The sequence below is a fragment of the Gallinula chloropus genome (assembly GCF_964237585.1).
Source record: "Gallinula chloropus genome assembly, chromosome: 7".
In the NCBI taxonomy this organism is placed as follows: Eukaryota; Metazoa; Chordata; class Aves; order Gruiformes; family Rallidae; genus Gallinula; species Gallinula chloropus.
The window spans coordinates 9,640,247-9,660,929 of record NC_140092.1 but is presented as its reverse complement, the minus strand read 5'-3'; the positions used below and the strand labels follow the sequence as shown (position 1 = coordinate 9,660,929).

Here is a 20,683-nt window from a genome sequence, read left to right as displayed (position 1 = left end):
GTGCCAAGGAAGGGTGAATTATTTCCATACAAATCTCAGACCAGTTGGGTTCCATGGGAATACTGAAAGATTTGGCAGAAGCCAAAGACAAGGTGATCATCTGAACCAAAATACCTTTTACCTAGTTGCCTGTGGCATGTAAGCAGCACGGGGCAAATATTCTTCCTGAGTGTGACAAAGGGTGTATCTAACAGATTCTATATAGAAAGGAACAAACGAGTACGTGTTATTGGGGATTTAACACTTCATTTCATCAGCACTAGATAAAACACAGGGAGCACAAGCAGCAGAACTGTATTCTCTGCTGCACTCAGTAGCAAGGTGTAGGAAAGTGTATGGTATTTAGCTGCTTTTAGAGGAAATGGAAAGAGTTTCTGCTTTTGTGCAGCTCCCCTTCACAGGATTCCTGAAGACCTTTATTTTTAAATTACAGGATCTCCAGATATTCCTCAAATTATTTGCAGGAGTCTCTTCAGACCTGTGGAGGAGCCCAGTTCAGTTTTCTCTTTAGCTTGCTCTAATGCTGAAGAGTATCACTCAATAGGATTGATTCAAAAAGAACAAAGTAAGCTCTTACAAGAAACATTAGCATCAAGGCAGCTAATGATTACCTTGCACAACTGGCCATACTCTAAATGTCTTTATTGCTGTATTTTCTAGACACCCGATTCCAATCCGACACTCTGCACCTTCAGGTTGATTAGCAGCTCAACACTACATTCTCCTCTGGACTGCCAAGTCTCTTTCCTGAGCTGTAAATTACACCTAGAGCATTCTAGGGATCAAGCTGGTATTTCTAACGTACACTTATCAAAACTTATCATTTAACTGCTCTTCCATGCTTGTTTATACATGTTCTGTTTTTCCCATCTTTAATGAAGTTGAATACTGATAAATCCAAAGCGGAGCCCTGAGGTGTCTTTGCTGTTCCCATCAGCTATGCAAGCATATTACTCCTTGTAGTTACTTAACTCTTGGCTGCTGTATCATGAACTTTTTTTTTTGCCAGAGGAACTATGTTTCCCTTTATTCCCACTACTTTGGAATGTTGAAGGACAGAGTAACACTAATTCTTTCTTTTCAAGACTGCAGTAACTAGAGCTCTTTCCAGGCTTTATCTTAATTTATACTGGGATGATTTAGATAAAAAAAGTCTCAATATTTTGGTAAATGAGAATTTTCTCCAATCCCTGCAGAGTCTCGATGAAACTAGTATACTTGTCTACAGCTAATATCAGCAACGGCACAGAGTAGCTACAGCACTTGCCTCAGCCAAGATCCCAGGTGATGCCCAGTAGCTTTGGCCAGACATGCCAGGAATGATTTATTCCAGGCTTGACAAAACAGAATTCCCATAAAAACCTTTGGCCAAAAAGCTTCTGTTTGCCTGTAACGAGAGGAGCTACCTTGGCAACAGCAAAGCAGAAGAGGTATCCCAGGCCTGATTTTGACAATGGGGGTTGCTGAGGTACACTTAAGGGTGTAAACTGCAGTGCAGAAACTTTTATTTGCATTGCAGAAGACAAAAAGATGTCATATTTATTACAAAACACAACTTCATGTTGAGGTAGACACTGGGAGTGTTGGGTTGAACAATTTATCAAAAGAAATTACGATCACCAACACACAACTAGTTGTTACGTTTAACTATTTTACACCAGAAAGTACACCCTTAAAAGGATGTATTCTTTCCTAGCTGAAGTTTCTGATCTGAGCTTTTTGGGCTTGGGGTGTTTTGGTTTTGTACTTCTAGATACTCAAATTGGGATTTCTTCTGTTTATCAATATGAAATCAAAGAAGCAGCTACATAGTTAAAGCAGACCTTTGGCTGAGCTGTTCGGCAAGGCCTAGACGTACGAAAGCAAGGGCTTTTCAAAGTGTCATGGGCCCCATTTTAAAAAGTCCACATTCAGAAGCATGTTGGGCACTGATGATACATACTAACTTTCATCAACTTTCACCAAAATGGTTTGTTTCTTATGTCTCCGTCACTTCTTATACCCCAGGCACAAATTTTTAATCAAAACGTCTGGCAATATGGACTACAGATACCCAGGCTGTCACATGCTCTGTATGTGCTCTGACTAGGCACCAGAACACTAAAAAGAGAAAATACTTTAAACACCACAGGGTTTGGTGGTTGGGTTTCTTCTTCCTTGTAGAGATGGAGGGTAGTCATCTATCTTGGCACATTTCTGACAGATAACATCAGATATACCACAAAAATTAAACGTGTTCTATAGGCTCCTCTTCAGGATTTTATCTCTACACCTTAGAACCAGGATAAGTATTTCATGAGAGCAGGAGTAAGGGAGGCTGGGGAAGCACTTCAGCAATTACTGAGATGGAGTTTGGTTTTCCTTCATATATAACCTAATTTTTCACAGAATTACAAGGTTGGAAAAGACCTTTAAGATCATCAAGTCCAAGTGTTCCTGTCCTGTGCTAAACCATATCCCTAAGCGCCTGATCTACCCTTTTTTTTTAAACGCATCCAGAGTTGGTGATACAACCACCTCCCTGGGCAGCCTGTCCCAGGCCCTGACAGTAAAACAGTTTTCCTAACATCTAATCTGACCCTGCCCTGGTGCAGCTTTGTGCCGTTTCCCTTTCTCCTATCACCTGTCACCTGGCTGAAGAGTCCATCGCCCACCTCTCTACAACCTCCCTTCAGGTAGTTGTAGGTGGTGATAAGGTCTCCCCTCAGCCTCCTCTTCTCCAGGCAAAACATCCCCAGCATCCTCGGCCATTCCTCATATGATTTTCCCTCCAGCCCCTTCACCAGCCTGGTTGCCCTTCTCTGGACTCACTCAAGGACCTCAATAATGTCCTTCTTGTGGTGAGGAGCCCAGAACTGGACACAATTACTTCCCTAGACCTACTGGCCACACTGTTTTTGATATAAGCCAGGATGTCATTGGCTCTCCTGGCCACCTGGGCAAACTGCTGGCTCATATTCAGCCTGCAGTCAGCTAACACCCTCAGGTCCTTCTCTGCCTGACAGCTCTCCAGCCAGTCTCCCCCAAGCCTGTAGCGCTGCATGGGGTTGTTATGTCCCATATGCAGCACTCTACACTTGGCATTGTTAAACCTTTCCCATTGGTCTCAGCCCACCATTCTTCCAGACTCCTGCACTTCTGAGTGTACACAAATGCTCCTTCTACTGTACGTCTACCCCCAGCCTCTTTTCATACACACATGTATTCACATGCCTCACCCACGTGCTGTAATTGTGACTGACAATTTCTGGACTATTTTCCCATTGCTAACCCTCCCCTGTATAAAACCAAACAAGAACTGGAGAATGAGTAGCTTTGTAAGTAATACAGAAACAAATGGTAATCCAGCACGAGGTTCAGAAATTACTTTCAGAATACTAACAGGCACTAGGTGAAAGGTAAGACCAGACAAACCCTGCCCCTTCAGAACTTAACCTTATTTATATATTAGATTCATGAGCTCATCATTTAACTTCCTCTAGGAAACATTGGGGGAAAAGTGAGAAGAGACAGGTTTGAAGCAGACAAGTACTGCAGCATCAAGTTGGTAAGAAACTCAGCTGAGCTTTACTTCAACTACAGATAAATTCCTTGAATAAAGAAATATTTTCCATTGTACAGCTACATTACAGGACACTTAGTACAACCTTATAAGGCACTCAGAAAGAACAGGGAGTACAGAAGACTTTTATGAAACTGTCCCAAAACTGGCTTAACCAGGAGAACTCTATGCCTAGGAACAGTTCAACACCCAAAGGACCTTAGAAGAGATTAAGTGTCCCATTTCAAATCTGTTCCACATCCTCCATCTCACCAGGGGCAAGCAGGATGCTATAGATTTTCACAAGCAATGCCATCATCCGGTGGAATTAGTAAATCTGTCAGTTTAAAACCCTAAATGGGGGAGGGTAAGGAAATCATTGTTAATTTAATAATAAAAAGAAAAGAAATCAGTGACTGAGTGCCAACTTGCCGAAGGTGTTAATTAACCAAAGCTCAGTAATATCCCATGGAATTGGAATGCTGTGTTCCACTTGCTTGGGTGCCAAATCTTGCAGCAAATTAAGACATTTCTTATAAGCTAGACTATAATACTTCAATCAACATTCGCAGCAGAAATTAATAGTAGGTCCCCAACAGAAAGGTCTTCAACCCTCTGAAGATGCAGAGCTGATACAGGCTTCTCACTCTGTGTCTTTTCCCACTGAGAAGCAGTCAGAACTTTAACCAAGAACACTAAGGACAAACTGAAGTAAAACGAGCCACCAACTCACAATGAATTACTGCTTTTGAAAAGAGCTGCATTGTACAACTACAGCTGAAAATAATTCGTGTGCTGATTCAAATGCCAATAACCTTTCTTGTTGAGGAAAAGCTAATTAATTTATCTTACGCTGTAAGTTCTCTAAACTCAAGTCATACTGATCCCACACTCCACACCTGTATTTTCACTCATTTATTCTCTGCAACCTTTTCACCTCTGCTTAGGTGGGACTTTTGGTTACAAGAGAAACCACTTTTAAAAAGCTATTCTCGATGTACAGCTAGTCCTTCTTCCTCCTCAGTGGTTCTACACATTGAAAGGAGTATTAAAACTGCAAGGATTTTTTTGTTGTTGTTGTTAGAGCACCACAGGTTCTCAGACTAATCCTCACACTCAAAAATCACAAGGCTGTGCACTGTTCCAACAGTCATTTGGAAAGGCTTTTCACCTTGTTTGGAAGAAAAAAAAAAAAAACCAAACCCAAATCCCAGATCTTCAAAATATGAAACAACTTATGCTCAGAAAGGCTCTTTCAAACCAAAGCAGTAGAGCTCGGGATTACCAAAGGCTAACTGTAGCACCCTGGCTACCAAAGAAAAACTGTCCACCTTTCCCTTCCCAGTATTATTGCTGTCAAACTTTAATAGCACGAAGCAAAGAAGTATTGGCCAGAATCCTAAGCAGAACAAAGACATTTATCTCAAGTTTAAAAATAAAACAAAACAAAAAAAGAGTTGGTATGCTTTGTGTAGACCAGGAACAGCCTAAGAGGAGTTAGCATTGCATAACACTTTCACTAACACAGTTTCACTTTTCAAAACGGAAGTCAGATTTATTCAACATTAAGTGTAACAACACATCAGAAATCAATATCCACTTATAAAATAAAGCAAAGTAACATGAATAAACACAGGGAAATACTGTCTGAGACTCTCCAAGCAGGACATTTCTCATAAGACTCACAGGAGAAAAAAAAAAAAAAATTTATATGCAGACTCAATTCCCAAGACCTCAGTTTTTTTCCAGTTGTAAAGCAATATATAGCTAACGGGAGGTAAATCAGAGAGGGGAATGAAATGCATCATGCTGTACAACACCAAAGAAATACTCCAACTGCATTTGCGTACAGCATAAACAACATGCAGTAGATGAGGTTAAAAGCAAGTACAGTGTGTATATATTAGAGAGACAGAAACTAGCCAGTCTGAGGGTTTTGTTTCTTATTTTAGTTCAACTAATGAAAACAAACAGAAGCTAAGAGCAAATAGAGGAAGAGCAAAATCTGCATGGAGAACATCTCCTCCCAGAACAGTAACGCATCTTAAGATAGATTGTGCACATATTTACTTGTCTTGGTCCTCTTCTTGCTATGCCATTGAAACATACCCAGATTCAATGACGGGCTTTATGCAAATATCTACATTTTTATAAAGCTGTAATTAAACAAAACAATGCAAGTCATTCAGATTCTGCTAATCTTTTAAGTCAGGCATTAATATGCTGAACACTCAACTACAACTCCATGTTATTTAAATGAAAAATAAAACCAGGGCAAGACGTATCCCAAACAGCCTCGTTGAAATGTACGGTATTTGAATCATTTTTGTTGCTTGGAGGAGAGCAATGTGAAAATACACATGCTTTCATTAAGAACTATTTAAACAATTCTTTTAGACAAAAACCTCATCTCTTTGTCTGTTCTAGTCAGTTCACAGCCTGACAGATTTCTCTGGCCATCTTTTTTTTTTTGTTTTTTTAAAAAACAGTGATTTATTTAAACAAACCCGCAAGATCTCCTATAGCTTTTGTCAGCTATTGAAAAGCAAGCAAGCATAGCACACATGCAAGTTATAGAATTAAGATAGCCAAATATAATTAACTACAAAGTTCCAAGCAGTAAGTACATCTACATTTCCCTTGGGGAGACTCAGTCTTCATAGAGGTGGATTTGAAAGCTGATAAAGAGCACAGGTTACCTGGTTCACTTCAGAGATTCTCTGCTTTTCACCTGAAGACTTCCAGGAACCCATTCTACCACCTGACCAGCTAATAAGCTTGCATAAATATTCAAGATTTTCACTCATTTTGGTAAGAATGGACTGATGGCTGACAACTAAAGACTGACTTTTGTAAGGCTGGATATACTGACCTTAATTTTAAATAAATTCAAGTCTGAAAATAATTGTGCAGCATCAACTAAAGATGCAAATAAAAAAGCAAAGGAGAATTTAAGAAGGATAACTTTACCCCTCACACAAATTGCACCAGCCGGTGCTGCACCTCATTCAACTGAAGTACAGCAGTGTTTTTACAATATCCAGCAATGACCTGGTCTTTAAAAAGCAAGACTACCACTTATCTATTAGTAATTCTCTGCTGAAAAAAAAAAATACTGTATTCTAAACATGAACATGAATCAACTATCAGTACCTGTTTATTTTTTTAAGAGTAGAGGGATCACAAAAGAACTAAGTTGAGTTAAAAGGAATGTAAAGGAGAAAAGCTCAATTCAGATCTCTTTAGCACATTAAGACACACTACTGAAATCATTATCTGAAACTCGCAATACCGTGAGTTAGTGCTGTTACTACCAAGTGTAATGCTGGGTCAAAAATGGAACATGAACATGAAGGTAATGCCCTGCAGAGTGCATCTAAAAAAGAAAGGTGAGGGGGGAGGTGTTGCTTAGATATTTTTTTTGCTTAAAGAGTTACTGATCAGAAAGCTTAGAGATTGAATGTACCTCTCATCTCCAGCAAAGTAAGTTGTGAGCATTCCTTAGTCTTCTGACTTAGGAGCAGAAGAAATACCTCTGCACTCTCTTTCACCCTCTGCAATGAGCAAGAGGAAATTCTTTTCAACCTGCTCAGATGTGCTTACCTTAACATCTAAGCAAACACCAACCTTCCCACTTTCATTTCAGTAAAGCATTAAATAGACAGAACACACAGAGAATTTTGTAAACTTGAGATTCAAAGTTGTAGAGGGAAAAAGCTAATACAAACCCATTTTGTTTCTGAAAGCCCAGACTGGTAGCACTGCCACCTTGCTAAAGTAATGTCAGACACACGAGCAACTAGGAACAGTTTAAAAGTTCATATTGTTACCACTTACATCAATCAGTGGATTCTGTTAATACAAGAGAGGACTAAGTAGAGTTTCAGATGAGCACCACCTCTACAGGGCTGGAAGGGAAAGCTATCTGTTGCAATGTGTATGACACTGTCGAGCTGCTACTAAAGCCTCAAAAACGGTTACCTCAATAAACATCTATGAACTGTCAGGCACTCAAACTCCACTGGCAAATGCCTTTTCTGGCTACACGAGCACCTGTGTTTGAGTCACTAGTGGAAAAGTTTACCAGCACTTAGAAGCAAACAGCCTCAGTAGGCTTAACTATTATTCAATGAAGATGCAACATCCAGGATTAAAATGCCTACAGCAATTCAGAGTGAATAGTGTTTTAAACATGAGATAATAATGCATCAATTTAGTCAATATTAAAAAACAGATTAGAGAACAGATTAGAAAACCATTTCAGCCCACCTAGCATATTGTAGAAGGAGGTATGTAAATAGTAAAGAGCTCCAAGAACCAGTAATTGCTTATTTGCCTTCAAAAAAAAAAGTTGTTTTTTTTTTAGTTAAGCATTCAGTTTATTTACATTCTTCTCCCCTGCTTGTAAGTAAATAAAAAATAAATGCTTCTTTGCATGAATTACGAAATTAAGGTAGTGATTCCCCTCCAGTGAAGTATCTGGAAATGGAACGATGGAGAATCTTTCCCTCTTTCAGCAAACTGTCCATCAAAAAGTGGAGGGTAATCTGCTGCCTAGGCACCAGAGAAGTGGGAGAAGTGGAGATATGCCTGAATCTGCATTTTCAAATTCCATTACTAAGCAGGCAAAAAGAACTGTTTTAAAGTCCACCATAAACTGGTCAAAAGCACTTCTCATGGGAACCAGAAATTCCTTTTCTAAAATTTTTTACACTATTAGAAAAGCACCACATAGCTTTAGTAAAGTAAGAATTGTGGATAAGTTGGGGTTTGTTCAGTTTTGGAAGAATTTGGATTTTTTTTCTTGGCCTTTATATAGAACCACACACTAGACAGTTCCTTTTACAAGTGAAAGACTTAATGGTAACCTCTTCAGGGAGAAGCCTTTTTGGTGGTTTCCACAAAAAGGCCTCTATACCAAAAAAGGACTAACAAAATATGTAAGAAAGATCCTCACCTTCTGAAAAATACCGGAAAATTTTAAATGTAACTTAGATTTTTAGGTGTATTTGAGTTTAAAGTGTAGGAATTCTTAGCCATTTAAGAACGATGACACTGTATGACTGTCTCAAATGGCCCGCAAGTCTTACAGAAATCCTAGTGGTTGGAATGCTGGCTGGACTCACTGTCAGCCACTTTAAGTTTGCTTTACAGTCTAACAGAGGAAAAACTGGAGGGCCTTTTAAGGACATTGTCTCACTTCTGAGATGTTGACATATGCCAGTTACTGGATTTGATGTTTGCCAATGAGTATCTAGTTCAGTCAGTGCTTGGAACACACCTTAGCAAAAGGATACTAACAGTTTGAAGACAAACCTTTCTACGGTACCCATAGTAGGAGCAATGCAAGCCACTTAGATGGTGGACAAATTTAGGTGGCTAGATGTGTAAGGGGATACTAAAATAAAAGTTAAAAAACCCAACTCTGTGAACTTAAAATTAGTTTGTGCTGCAACATACAATACTCACTGCTTCCATCATATTAACTTAAGCCTTTAGTTCTATAATATTTACTAAGTAGCAGCTACAGTTACAGGACAGCTGGCAATAAACTGAGTATTGAGAGCAGTCTGCTCCAAAGGTTTGCCATTTCAAAGCTAAACTCTATCACTTTGATAGTTTCATCCCATTTGCTTGTACAACACCATAACATTTTTTTTTTCCATAAGACAGTTAAATTCTGTATTTTAAAAAGAAACTTAACACAAACTCACAGTCAATGAAGAGTCTAACACCTCCTCTATTTCAATTTTTAGTTATACTCACTACAGAAAACTGAATTTGTCTGGTTTGGCTTCTTAGTATTTGAGCTTGCCTGACTTGGATGTCAGGATTAAGAAGTGCTGTCCTCCCACTCACTTCTCAGTACCAGATTATTTTTTTTCCATGTGTAAATATTTACTCTCCAGTATCAAAATGCTTCTTCATCTTCCTTGGTAATGAGAGCTACTCAAACCTCACACTGCACTCTACTATCCAGCCCCAGATCTTTGAATTCAATTATTGCTGCAGCCTTCTCAAGAGCAGCATCAATACCGAACATTTTTCTGGTAGTAGTTTTTTTTTGGGGGGGGGAAGCAAAATAAATTCTCTACTTTTATGTATTTTTTTCCCTTGTACATGTTCAAGTACTTCATTGGGCTTTTAACTACAATTCTGAAGGCTCAGCACTGAGGTGTTTCTCTGGCATAAGTCTTTTTGCATCGTGGCTTTATTTTTTGTCTACCATATACAGAGTGTACAACCTTTGTTCAAAGAGACCATTGTTACTTTGTGATGACTTTTATTGCAGCTATAGCTGTTCAATCTGATGATTCAGAGAATAATGGAACAATACCATGTTCTCATTATTTTCTCTTCCACCCATTTTTCTCTTGTCCAAACAGTTGATTCCTTCTATGTTTTTCTGGATAAATGACAGACAAACATTTGTTAGACAGCAAAACTCTGGACTCCTCCTGTTCTCTTAAAGGAACCAATCAATGCACCAGGACTTTTAAGGTACTTGCACATGTAAGTGCCTCCATGACTCCATCCCATTTTCTAAGCCCCTTCATTCTAACCCTGTCACTAGCCACAGAAAATGCTTCCGTTAACGCCACCGCTTCTTGAGGACAGTGTTATGTACAGTGGAACCTAAATAGAAAATGATAGAAAAGACATGTATCACTTTGATTTCAATTAGCTACAGGTTTTGAAGGCTCCTTACTAGAAAACAATGTAGGCAGCCAGTGAATTAATTCTTTTGTACAGTACAGCACATACATACTGGCAGAAGTGAGCCACTAATCACAGGTCCCTGGCAGTGGCACCTGTTACTGAGGCAACTAGAATACCCCTATGGAAGAGCTGAAAATATTTAGTCATCACTGGGAAAATTGCTTGTGGTCACTAGAGCAAGGAGGATTTCTTTGGAATGTACCTCAAAAGAAATTCCTGCTCAGTATTAATACAATTCAGACAAACTGAATGAAAGGCACTGTTGCTCAAGCAGTACATTTGCCGTCTCCAACTGTCAAAAAAAAAAATATACAAAGATGTTTTTGAACAACTAGCTACTGTTGCCCCAAGAAGGCTTCCTTGTTACTCCATAGTAATTTCATTTCTTCCTATAAAAGCTTAACATAAAAACTGCTTTTATCTGAAGTGTGTCGAGTCTCGCCTTTATATCTATCTTTGTATCTAAAATTATGAGTTAGTATAACAGTATGCATTATAAAATTAGACCATTTACTTCAGACATGTCTGAACAGCTAAATCTTCAAACTATACAAAAATAAAGCGTATGAAATCTTACAAAAGGAGGACATTAAGACATTAATAGCTAATCCAAAAATATAATAACTTATACACAGCAGAAAGCATAAGCAATGTAGCCTACAACAGCTTTCAATTAACAGGACCTCTGAAACATATCCGAAATAAGCATCAGCTAAAATTGGAACATTCCCAAGCACAATAATGTTTCCAATTTATTGTCTTTACCACAGTACAAACTTTCACAAACCAAATGTCCATTGTCTGTCAGTCTGTAAACAAAAGGTACTATCCCCCCTCCTCTTTTTAAGAGGGTGAGTATTTTCAGTCCTCAGTCAAGTTTCATATCCATCACTTGCATAAGGAATCAAGAGCTTCCTCTCTTGTTAAATTACTTTGTGGATTGGTATTTTTAGTTGTTGTTGGGTTTGTGTGATGATTTTTTTTGATTGTTTGTTTTTTCTTGGTTGGTTTGGGTTTTTTGTCATACAGCCTGCAGTGAAGTAAAATCACAGTGAAAGTCCTGGGAAAAACATGATCTTTACAGCAGGACTTGAACCATTCTAATAATAAATGCATCTAACAAAGCTTCCCATAATAAAAGCATGGCATTTCCATTTCCATAAATCAAGTCAATTAGAAATCCTAAGTTCTACTTAAAAACCCCAAAAGATCTAAAAGTGAAAAGATTCATCTTCTCAGTCAAATACAAGTCTTTCAGTTTCACTTGCAGAGACTTTTCCAGTCTGTAAAACAGTAGTGCAATTCAATTAGTTCTACTTCTTTTATTTTTCTTAAAGTCCAGTAGATAAATGTCCTAACTCTATGGAAAGATAGGAAGATGCTCCGGTAAACAAGAAACTTTGGCAAGCCCAGGAAGGCTTACTAGTCCATTAAAGCTTAGAAGTCCAAGGTGGTTTAAAAATAGTTTATGAATAACCAAAAACAAACCACAAAAAAAGAGGAAAAAAAGAAAAAACCCCAGCAAAACAAAATAAAAAAACCCTAAAAAAGATTAACAAAAAAAAAAGGGATAAATAAATAGGCAGAAATGAATGTAAACTGTCTGAAGTTTTTAATGATTTCTCATTGACAGCTGGCATGACTTTTGACAGTACAGTCAGTTAAATATAGTTGACCTACAGAGCATTCCATTAGGGCATCCAGTCTGATGCTCAAATGGAATTACATTCCTAAATATTTAAAAAATAGAGTTCTTCTAACATTACTATAGGTTTCTTCTGTCCACCTCACTTACACTTCTTCTTAAAGAGGCTTTTTATTTTCGATGGCTTTTTGTTTTTTTCACCATTTTGGTACAGGTCCTGTGGGATGCTACTTATCCTAGGGACAGAAGCAGCTTCATGGCAGGGTTTACTATCACTGCTGGCTGAAGAACACGAGGTGTGCCGAGGCTTTGGGACTGGGATCCCAGTTGAAAGTTGGTTCATGCTGCAGGACTTCTCCAGAATTCCATTATAAACTTTGCTTGCAGGACTAAAGATCATGCTTTTAGTTTCTGCCATGCCTACACAGTCAGGGGAGCCCCTAGAAATATCTGCAGTTAGAGAAGAGGAGTCTCCTGTAGATGATTCCTCCAGTGAGAATTCTTCCGGGGATACTTTCTGAGGAGAAAGTGTGTGGTACATCTCAAGACTTGCTGGAGGAGACTGCTTTCTTCCAGTGGATGAATTTAAGGAGTCACATTCCGAACCTGTTTCCTGTACTTCCCTGAGTCAGAGCAAAGAGAGAAGAAAACATAATGAAACTACTATTTCCTTCCTGCAGTTAAAAAGGAAATTAATTTAGAGTCAATGACATTAGCCTAAAAGCACCACCCACACTTTTCCTTAGTGGTTAATTAACAAAGAAACATTAAGTTAAACATTTTAACTGAAAACTTGCATTACATCATTTTATTATCTAAACTTAAGATAATTAATTTGTGCAATCTTGTTTTTGTGAGCAGGAGCATCTGCCCAGAATCAGTCATTTGTATTTCATGTCAAAGAACAAAATCTATCTTTCTGGCATGTGAAGTCAGAAAAGTTATGAAATGAAAGAAGATTTAAGCCTATCATACACAAAAAGTTTCTTCAGGACAAGTGTCCCTACCTTTCAACAAGCTCATTTGCTCCTTCCAAAAGGAATTTAACCTTTTCCTATGAGGCCATGTAACAAGAGTAGGTACACGCTCAACATGCTGTAAGAATTGTGTTACCATCCATCTTCTCTTCGCCCAGTAGCTGACATTGCTTTTGATCCTAGTTTCAGATGTAAAAGCCAGTAACATATTGTAATGGAGAATCAGGGTTAGTTCAGTGCACCCTGGATTGTAACATTACTTAACTGTATATGACATGCTAGCTATTTACATACACATACCAGACTAGAACTCTCTCTGTTTCATCTGGACTATATTATTTCATAGTATCCTACAGATTATTTTAATTTTTGACTTGGTTCAACCTCTTAATTCTAAGCTGTTAGCCTCAAATAATCCTATCAGAGTTCCAAGTGCTGTTTGCTAATCTCCGTACCATTGTTTATCAGCAGAGAAGTAAATGGCTTCCTCCTCCTCTTCAGTTCGATAAAGAGCTGGGCAGCTCGACACAGAAAGGATGTCAGGGTCAGGGGAGTGCAAAGCATGCTGAGACTGTGGAGATGATGGCACAACATTGCGTCTTGATCGACACAAGCTACTGCTTCTCGCCAGTGTGCTGGGAGGTTTTACAATGGACCCTGAGGCAAAGAAAAAGCAAACCAAAACCCTCCAAGTGACATTGATGTTAACAATATCTACTCTGAAGACTACATAGGTATCTGCTTCAGCGACAGTAATTATTAAACAACTTTGACACTGCTCAACTGTTTAGGGGGGAAGAAAGACTGGCATCACCTTATGCGTGCTACAGTTAGAAGCAGCAGCTAACCAGGATGTAACTGCAGCAGTCCTGCCTCTGCCAAGTATTACTCTGACCATGTGCAAGAAAGCTCTGGCTCAGTATGCTCTCTTGAGAACAAAGAAAGATTCTACTGAAACTCCCAATCCTTTATAAACTAAAAATAGCAGAGCTGAAATTAGTTACGTTACACAATATCCTGTAATTTACTTGTGTGGTAATTTGGAACTTAAGAGAGTATGTAAAAGTTTTGAAATACAGGTGTATCTAACCAAACAGCTAACTGAAGTACACTGCATTAATTCAGAGTTATGGAAGACCTATTTCACTTCTGTAACATGATGGGAAACATATAATTAAACCTCATTTTAAGCACAAGAATTTCCTATTTGAGAACACTTGCTTTTGCCAGGCTAACTATGAATTTCCTGAAACAAAAGTATGAAGAATGGGTGGAGACAGCAACACAAGACTTGACAAAGGAAGTATCTAAAAGGAAGTGACAGACTAAAATGCTCTTAATGCAATTTCTCCTTCAAAAGGTGATTAGGCAGCAACACTTCTACGGAAATATATCTACAGGTCTGTTTTCAGGCTAGGTGTTATGAGCCTCAAGACTTCTCATACTCTTCACACTGTCCCACAGAATGCATCACTGCTGCAGTAAGACAACCCATACCCTTACTGATGTTCAAGCTGTTTACCAAACACACTAGGCAACACTTGTAGACAAGGACATCTAGCCTGACCAAATGTGTTTTATTTTTTGAGATGCTGGTTTAGCATCAGGAAAGTTTCCCTTCCTGGAATCTCAGAAAAGTTTGAGTTGTCCATTTCACTTTTCGTGCGGAAATCCCAACTCTGAGCAGGCAGCTGCACCTCTGCCAACACTGACACATTGCTTCCTGCCGGGCTGAGCAGAAACAAAAGGTTTACACGTCCCAACGTGACAGTTGTAATGTAACTGAAACTTTTGGGTTTACTTTTGATGAACTCCCTACCAATTTGAAAAGCAGGTGTTGGCAGCTCAAAAATAAGCTTATGTCATTACGAAAATATTCCTAAAAAAGCAAATGTGAACTGAGATATGAGAATAAGAATCCCTTCATGATATTTGTAGTGTGTCCAGGTAAATCAAATGCCATCCCACTCGCTGGTGTAAAAAGACCAAGATTACACCATCAGTGCTTTTCCAGAAAACTTACAATTGTTTTGGCTCCTCGTAGGTGTATATGCATGCGACTATCAATGATGCAGCTACGAAAATTTAACTTCTAGAATTTTCTAGTATAAATGAATCTCACTAAATCAAGGTATTAGCTGAATCCTAATCAGTCAACAGAAAAGCAGAAGTTTCATTGTCACCTTCCTGTAATGACTTTGTTCCCCTTTTTGTTTTTCAGCTCAGGATTCGTTAAACAGACCTAATACTTCACATCATTTTAGCTTATCATTCCAGACTTCAAATTTCTGTCAACCTTAATACATCAAAAGGATCCTAATTGGGCAAGGCAAAATCCCAGACAGTTCAGTTTAGGTCCAGACACTGAGCAGTCCCTCTCATAACTGACCTGCCTGCAAATTGCATTTTGCTTCTGTCCTTCCTCGTGTGCATTGTCAATTTTCTCTAAAGTATTGGAACAATTTAACAGTTACTAAACTAGCCTACAATAATATAACTCCTGAACTGGTTTCAATAATAAAGCATATTTTCCCTCTCTTTCTGGATTTCCAAGTGTTTATGGTTGTTATTTTTATTCATTTGGGTGCGGTTTTTTGGGTGGTTTTGTTTTGTTTTTGTTGGGTTGGGGTTTTTTTGTTTATCTCTTTTTGGGGGAGGGAGGGGTAAGTTTTGGGTTTGGTGTTTTGGGGGTTTTTTTAATTAGTTGAAATGTTAATAGCTAGTAAATTAAGGAGAAGCTACTTCCCTTTTGTGATGACTAACAAAATTAGGCTCTCATGCCTTACCAAAATTCAAATAAACACATTTATATGCTTTGTAATGTTAATAAGAATCAGATAACTCTAATCACTGACTGAAACAACACCCAGTAGCTAAACACTTCCAAACAAACTGAACTCTAACAAAATCTGAACACTTAAATACATATTTAAGAGTTATATCATTTTAGACCATCTGGAAAGTCACGATAATAAATGGAGCTCTTTATTTGAAATCAGAACACAGATTTCTCCATACTCTACTTCTCCATGGAAGTTTAACTTTAGGCATCCATATTTTACTGTGTCACCCAAGAGATTTGTTGCCAAGATTTAAATCAAAGCCTTCACAGTGAAGACAATGAGAGAAACAGTATTCTTTAAAACGGATCAGAACCTGCAGTAGCGTTGCAAGGGGATTAATGAACTATTCAATGTAGCCTGGAGAAAGAAGGTTGGTACCCTCAGAAGAAAAACATGTGCCCAACGGACAGTAAACAAAGCCAACAAAGTGGTGAATATTCTCATGCTATTTTAAAATATAATTCAAATTTCTTCTGAGGATCCCTGCCCTGGAGGAAAAGCATACACATATGGCAAAACTTACTTCCCTACTCATTCCTCAGCTTGATATTGCTTGTTTGAATCACTGCACGGAGCTCATCTTTTTGATTTGCCTCTAGAGCCCAGTTAATCACAACTTCCATGAAACAAGCTCTTGTATTGACGCAATGACTCAAGACATGAGGGTGGTCTGAATCCCCAGTGTATATCTTTTGATCATAGCTTAACCAAAGCTGGATTTCTCTCCCTCCAGCACTTGGCCCCTCTGCCTCACACTCAAACAATCCAATGTATCCAAACAAAAATATTCTGCCTGAAAGCTTCCCTTAGACAACAGGATTTTGTTCTGGCAGCTAAAGAACATTTGAAAAGCTATGTAGTGTGTGGCCTCTCAAAGTATGTGATCTTTCTAGTAGTAGATCAAGGAACCCCAGACTAACTCCATTACTTGCACCTGAGAGAACGAATGTGTTAACAGAAACTCAGCATTACTCATTATATACTTTTGTCTAAGTGGCAATTCAAGCATTACAAACAGTCTTCAAAACTGTAGCTGCATTTATCCATCCCCCCACGCCTCCACTGAAAGGAAATAAAGGGTTTTTTGCCGTGCTATCTTTATTGCAAAACCCAGTTTAAGTCCCAAAAGATGCACCTGAAATGCTAGATAGAACTTTGACATATCTGTTTGACACTAGCACTCTTCTCCCACCTGACTTTAAAATCCCAAGCCTCCACAACTTTAACCCTTTCTTTTTACTGAACTCACCACTTACCATGGAACTGTGAAACTATTGGAGGAGTATCTTCATCCAAGTCATCAACTCCCCCTGCAATTGGGTAAGGAGGAATGGAAACTCGAGGCATAACTACCCAGCTGTGATCAGAGTAGAGAGAGGAGGTCAAACTTGGCAGCCCAGAGTTGTGTGCTATTTGAAAACCACAAATCTTCTCAATCTGTTGCCATCGATAAAGACGCTCCCTCAAGCACGTTGTCAACTCAGACAGTGCTTTCCTGAAAAAAACCCACATGTTAAAGTTACATACACTGTTCTTCATGATAAAACAAAGCAACACAAACACAGCCATTCTAGCATAGCAGAACATCCATTAGGACTGTTCAAATATTCACACTTCAGTATCTTTTAAACAGCTTTAGTTAAAAATGCAAAAACCACTAAGACACTCAATTCCATAACTCTCAAAAAAATCCATTGTACTAGGATTAAACAAACACAACAAATACCCATCCTAGTAATACTCTTACTTTGCTTCAAGGATTTTATGGTCCACTTCATCAAGGGAGGAGCTGTGTGCAACATGCAGTGTTCCAAACACAGTGCTTCTTTTCTTTTTTATCTTTTCTGCCTAAACAGCAAGATAAAAATAAATGCAAAACTAGAAGTTATATACTTAACACAGATGATAAAAAATTAGCAAGATTGACATGTAGCAAACAACATCCCAGAGGAAAAAAAATACCCAGACAATTATCTGAATAATTCCTATTTACTATTTCATACGTCTAGCAACAGATCAGAAGAAGAGTTAGTACCTCATCTTTGGCGATTGCTAATTGCATTTCTGCATGCTGTCTTTTGATATTGTAATATTGTACTTCAACTTCATGTGTTAACTGAAGCCACTTCTGTAAAGCTTCAGGAACAGACCAATTACTTCTCAGCTCAAACTCCTTCTCAGCCTTTTTTAAAGCCATACGAACCTAAAAACCAAGAAGAAATAAAAGTGTCACCAAGAGCGTCATTAGAATTGACATTAGAAGAAAGTGAAATATAAGTACCTTTATACCCCACAGCAAACTAAGGCTTTGGTGTGTACCTGTTGCTGCCAGAAGGCTGATCAGGCATTTCTGAAACACTGCATACAGATTTCCATATACTGTATTAGATCTTTTTTTCCTATGACACACAGTCCCTTACATAGAGCTTACATATTTTTCAAACACAGCCTTTTTAAGTGCAATAAATCCAATCTATCGCTACTCAAGTGAGACACGGTTACTTCTCACATAACAAGATAAGAAAAAAAACTTTTGTATATATTTTGTTCCATGAATCCAAGAACACTAGAATAAGCTAATATACAAAATGTATGCCTTTTCATAGTTTCAGGATTATTTTTCTAGGCAATGGTATGATTGACAGACAGTTATTAAGTGCTCTTAGAATTTTCCATTCAAATCTAGCATTTGAGAAATGATGCTTTAAACACTTCCAAGGATCTAATAAAACCAGGATCAATTTAAAGTCAACTCTAAAATTATTAACAGTTTGCAGATACCTGTACTAGCTCTTCTTCTGCATATTTGAGCCTGCTGAGCTCACATTCAGCTCCCTCCCTCAACTCCCTTAGGCGATGAGCTTCCCGTTTTGCATCATTGATCTCATCCATCATTTTGCGCTCCAGATTTTGCTTTTCCACAGCAACATTTCTATTTTCTTCTTGTGCCTTCTCAAGCCTTCACAATTGAGCAATATGAGAAAAAAAAAAAAGCACATTTGTTAGAAGTTTCAGTCCTCAGGAAAAGAAAACATGTCTAGCAACAGGGCAAGAGGCAACGGGCACAAACCAAAAACACAAGAAGTTCCGCCTGAACATCAGGAAACACTTTTTCACCATGAGGGTGACTGAGCACTGGCACAGGTTGCCCAGGGATGCAGTAGTCTCTCCGTCCTTGGACATATTCAGAAGCTGCCTGGACATGGTCCTGAGCAACCTGTTCCAGATGATCCTGCTTGAGCAGGTGGGGCTGGGCAAGATGGCCTCCAGAAGTCCTTTCCCATCTCAACCATTCTGTGATAATAAAGACTGTGCAAGCTTCATGAACCAGCAACAACTGCATCACACAACGTGATGTCCACGTCGGACAAAAATATAGAAGCTCAAGGTCCACCTTCATTAAAGGTATAATAAGATCAATATACAAGTCTTCAAAAGAATGTTCTTATTTCCATATAAGTATACCAAAGTAACAGTAAAATATAACAGTACATACTTCTAAATCTGTAGGTAAAAAAACCCCACAGAACCTCTTTTCTGCACCTTCACCCTCAAGTCCAACATTGCCTGCTAATATATCCAGGAGCAATTTCCACCCAACACACCATCATCATTGAAATCACAATTTCCATGCAAAATTAAGAATGAAATTGAAAGGCAACTTAATGCACATAATATATGTCAATAAAGGATCTGCATTGTATCTAACCTCAAAACAAAAAGACAACTAGACATTAACTTTTTAGTTTTTATACCTTTCCTGCAGGTCAAGAAGACTTTGCTCTGCGGTTTGGAGACTTTCTAAGTCTTTCATCATTTTTGTGATATGTTCTCTTGATGTTCTGTTCTGTGTATATGCAAACCAGCAGCCTCCAAAACCAATAACTATAGAAACTGTTAATATAAAATCCTTCATCCAGTTGTGAGGGGGACCTGTGCAAAGAACAGCATGATCACTAACTAGTTCACTGACACAGACATCAGATTATGGACTTCCCCCCCACCACCACCACCCCCTCCCTCCCTCTCCATGGCCCAAAAGGAGACAGAACCTGATGCTAAACAGAATTCTATCTCATTTATCTCAAACGACCTCCAACAACTACCTTTCAAAAGGATTCCAGAGCATTTTCCTTGCAACATAAGTAACTCTCCTCCAATACAATCTACTTAATCTATACTAAAATATACATTAGATTGATGAAAACTTACTAAACATCTACAATACATAGTCTGCATCTTTATTTTAAATGAGTTTTAAAAAGTTGCCCCGATTACACTTTATCTGGCTAGTAGGAACTTCAGGTGTGTTTGAGTAATCTCTCTCCAGCCTGCAGCCTCTGGAATACCCTATGATGAGTTAAAAATCTACTTGTACAAAATAAAGTAGATTTCAAAACTGTAAATAGCAAATAGCAACATTTTTTAAAAGCAAGACCTGAACTGTCCACATAGCACATCCAAGATTCACATCCACTCCTTTGGTAGTACAAATTTTATAATCACTTGCACATTTGTAAAACAGACTTTTAAAAGGCAGTTCCTGCTGGAATTAAAGGTATAATGCGAGTACAAAGTTCTTTTTCACCTAAAAATCTCTGACTTAGAACATTCAGGCCAGCCTAGATCTGGCCTGACTTTTGCAAAGTCATTCACTACTCTCCAAACTGACCACCAAGCTCCGTAAGGGTCTCCTAGTTCAGGAAAACCTGACACACACAGCACTACAACAGATCTATAACTCTCTACAAACAACCACATAGACCACTGGTGACATGGTAAGGATATGGCTAGATGTGGAATTGCTGCATTAAATTTCATTGCAGTGGAAGTCAAGTATGCACAAAAGACACTAGTATTGGACTTGCACCACCATGTCATTTTTTATTCCTTGGGGAAGGAATCCCCTCTCATTTCAGCATCCCAGCTTACGCTGTGGATACTGACTGGGAAGTGA

The 20,683-nt window shown here is 38.5% G+C and overlaps 1 protein-coding gene across 1 annotated transcript in view; it reads right to left on the bottom strand.

Annotated features, from left to right (window-relative positions):
* Positions 1-11,864: 11,864 nt before the first annotated feature.
* STIM2 (stromal interaction molecule 2) overlaps positions 11,865-20,683 on the bottom strand; it is a gene marked incomplete at its 5' end in the record, with an annotated part of 63,711 nt that continues 54,892 nt past the window's right edge. The window contains 7 exons of the mRNA XM_084266847.1: positions 11,865-12,529; positions 13,339-13,540; positions 16,983-17,221; positions 17,474-17,574; positions 17,762-17,929; positions 18,508-18,685; positions 19,482-19,659. Coding sequence (XP_084122973.1) covers positions 12,049-12,529; positions 13,339-13,540; positions 16,983-17,221; positions 17,474-17,574; positions 17,762-17,929; positions 18,508-18,685; positions 19,482-19,659 — 1,547 coding nt within the window. The 3' untranslated portion in view covers positions 11,865-12,048. The remainder of the gene's footprint in view (positions 12,530-13,338; positions 13,541-16,982; positions 17,222-17,473; positions 17,575-17,761; positions 17,930-18,507; positions 18,686-19,481; positions 19,660-20,683) is intronic.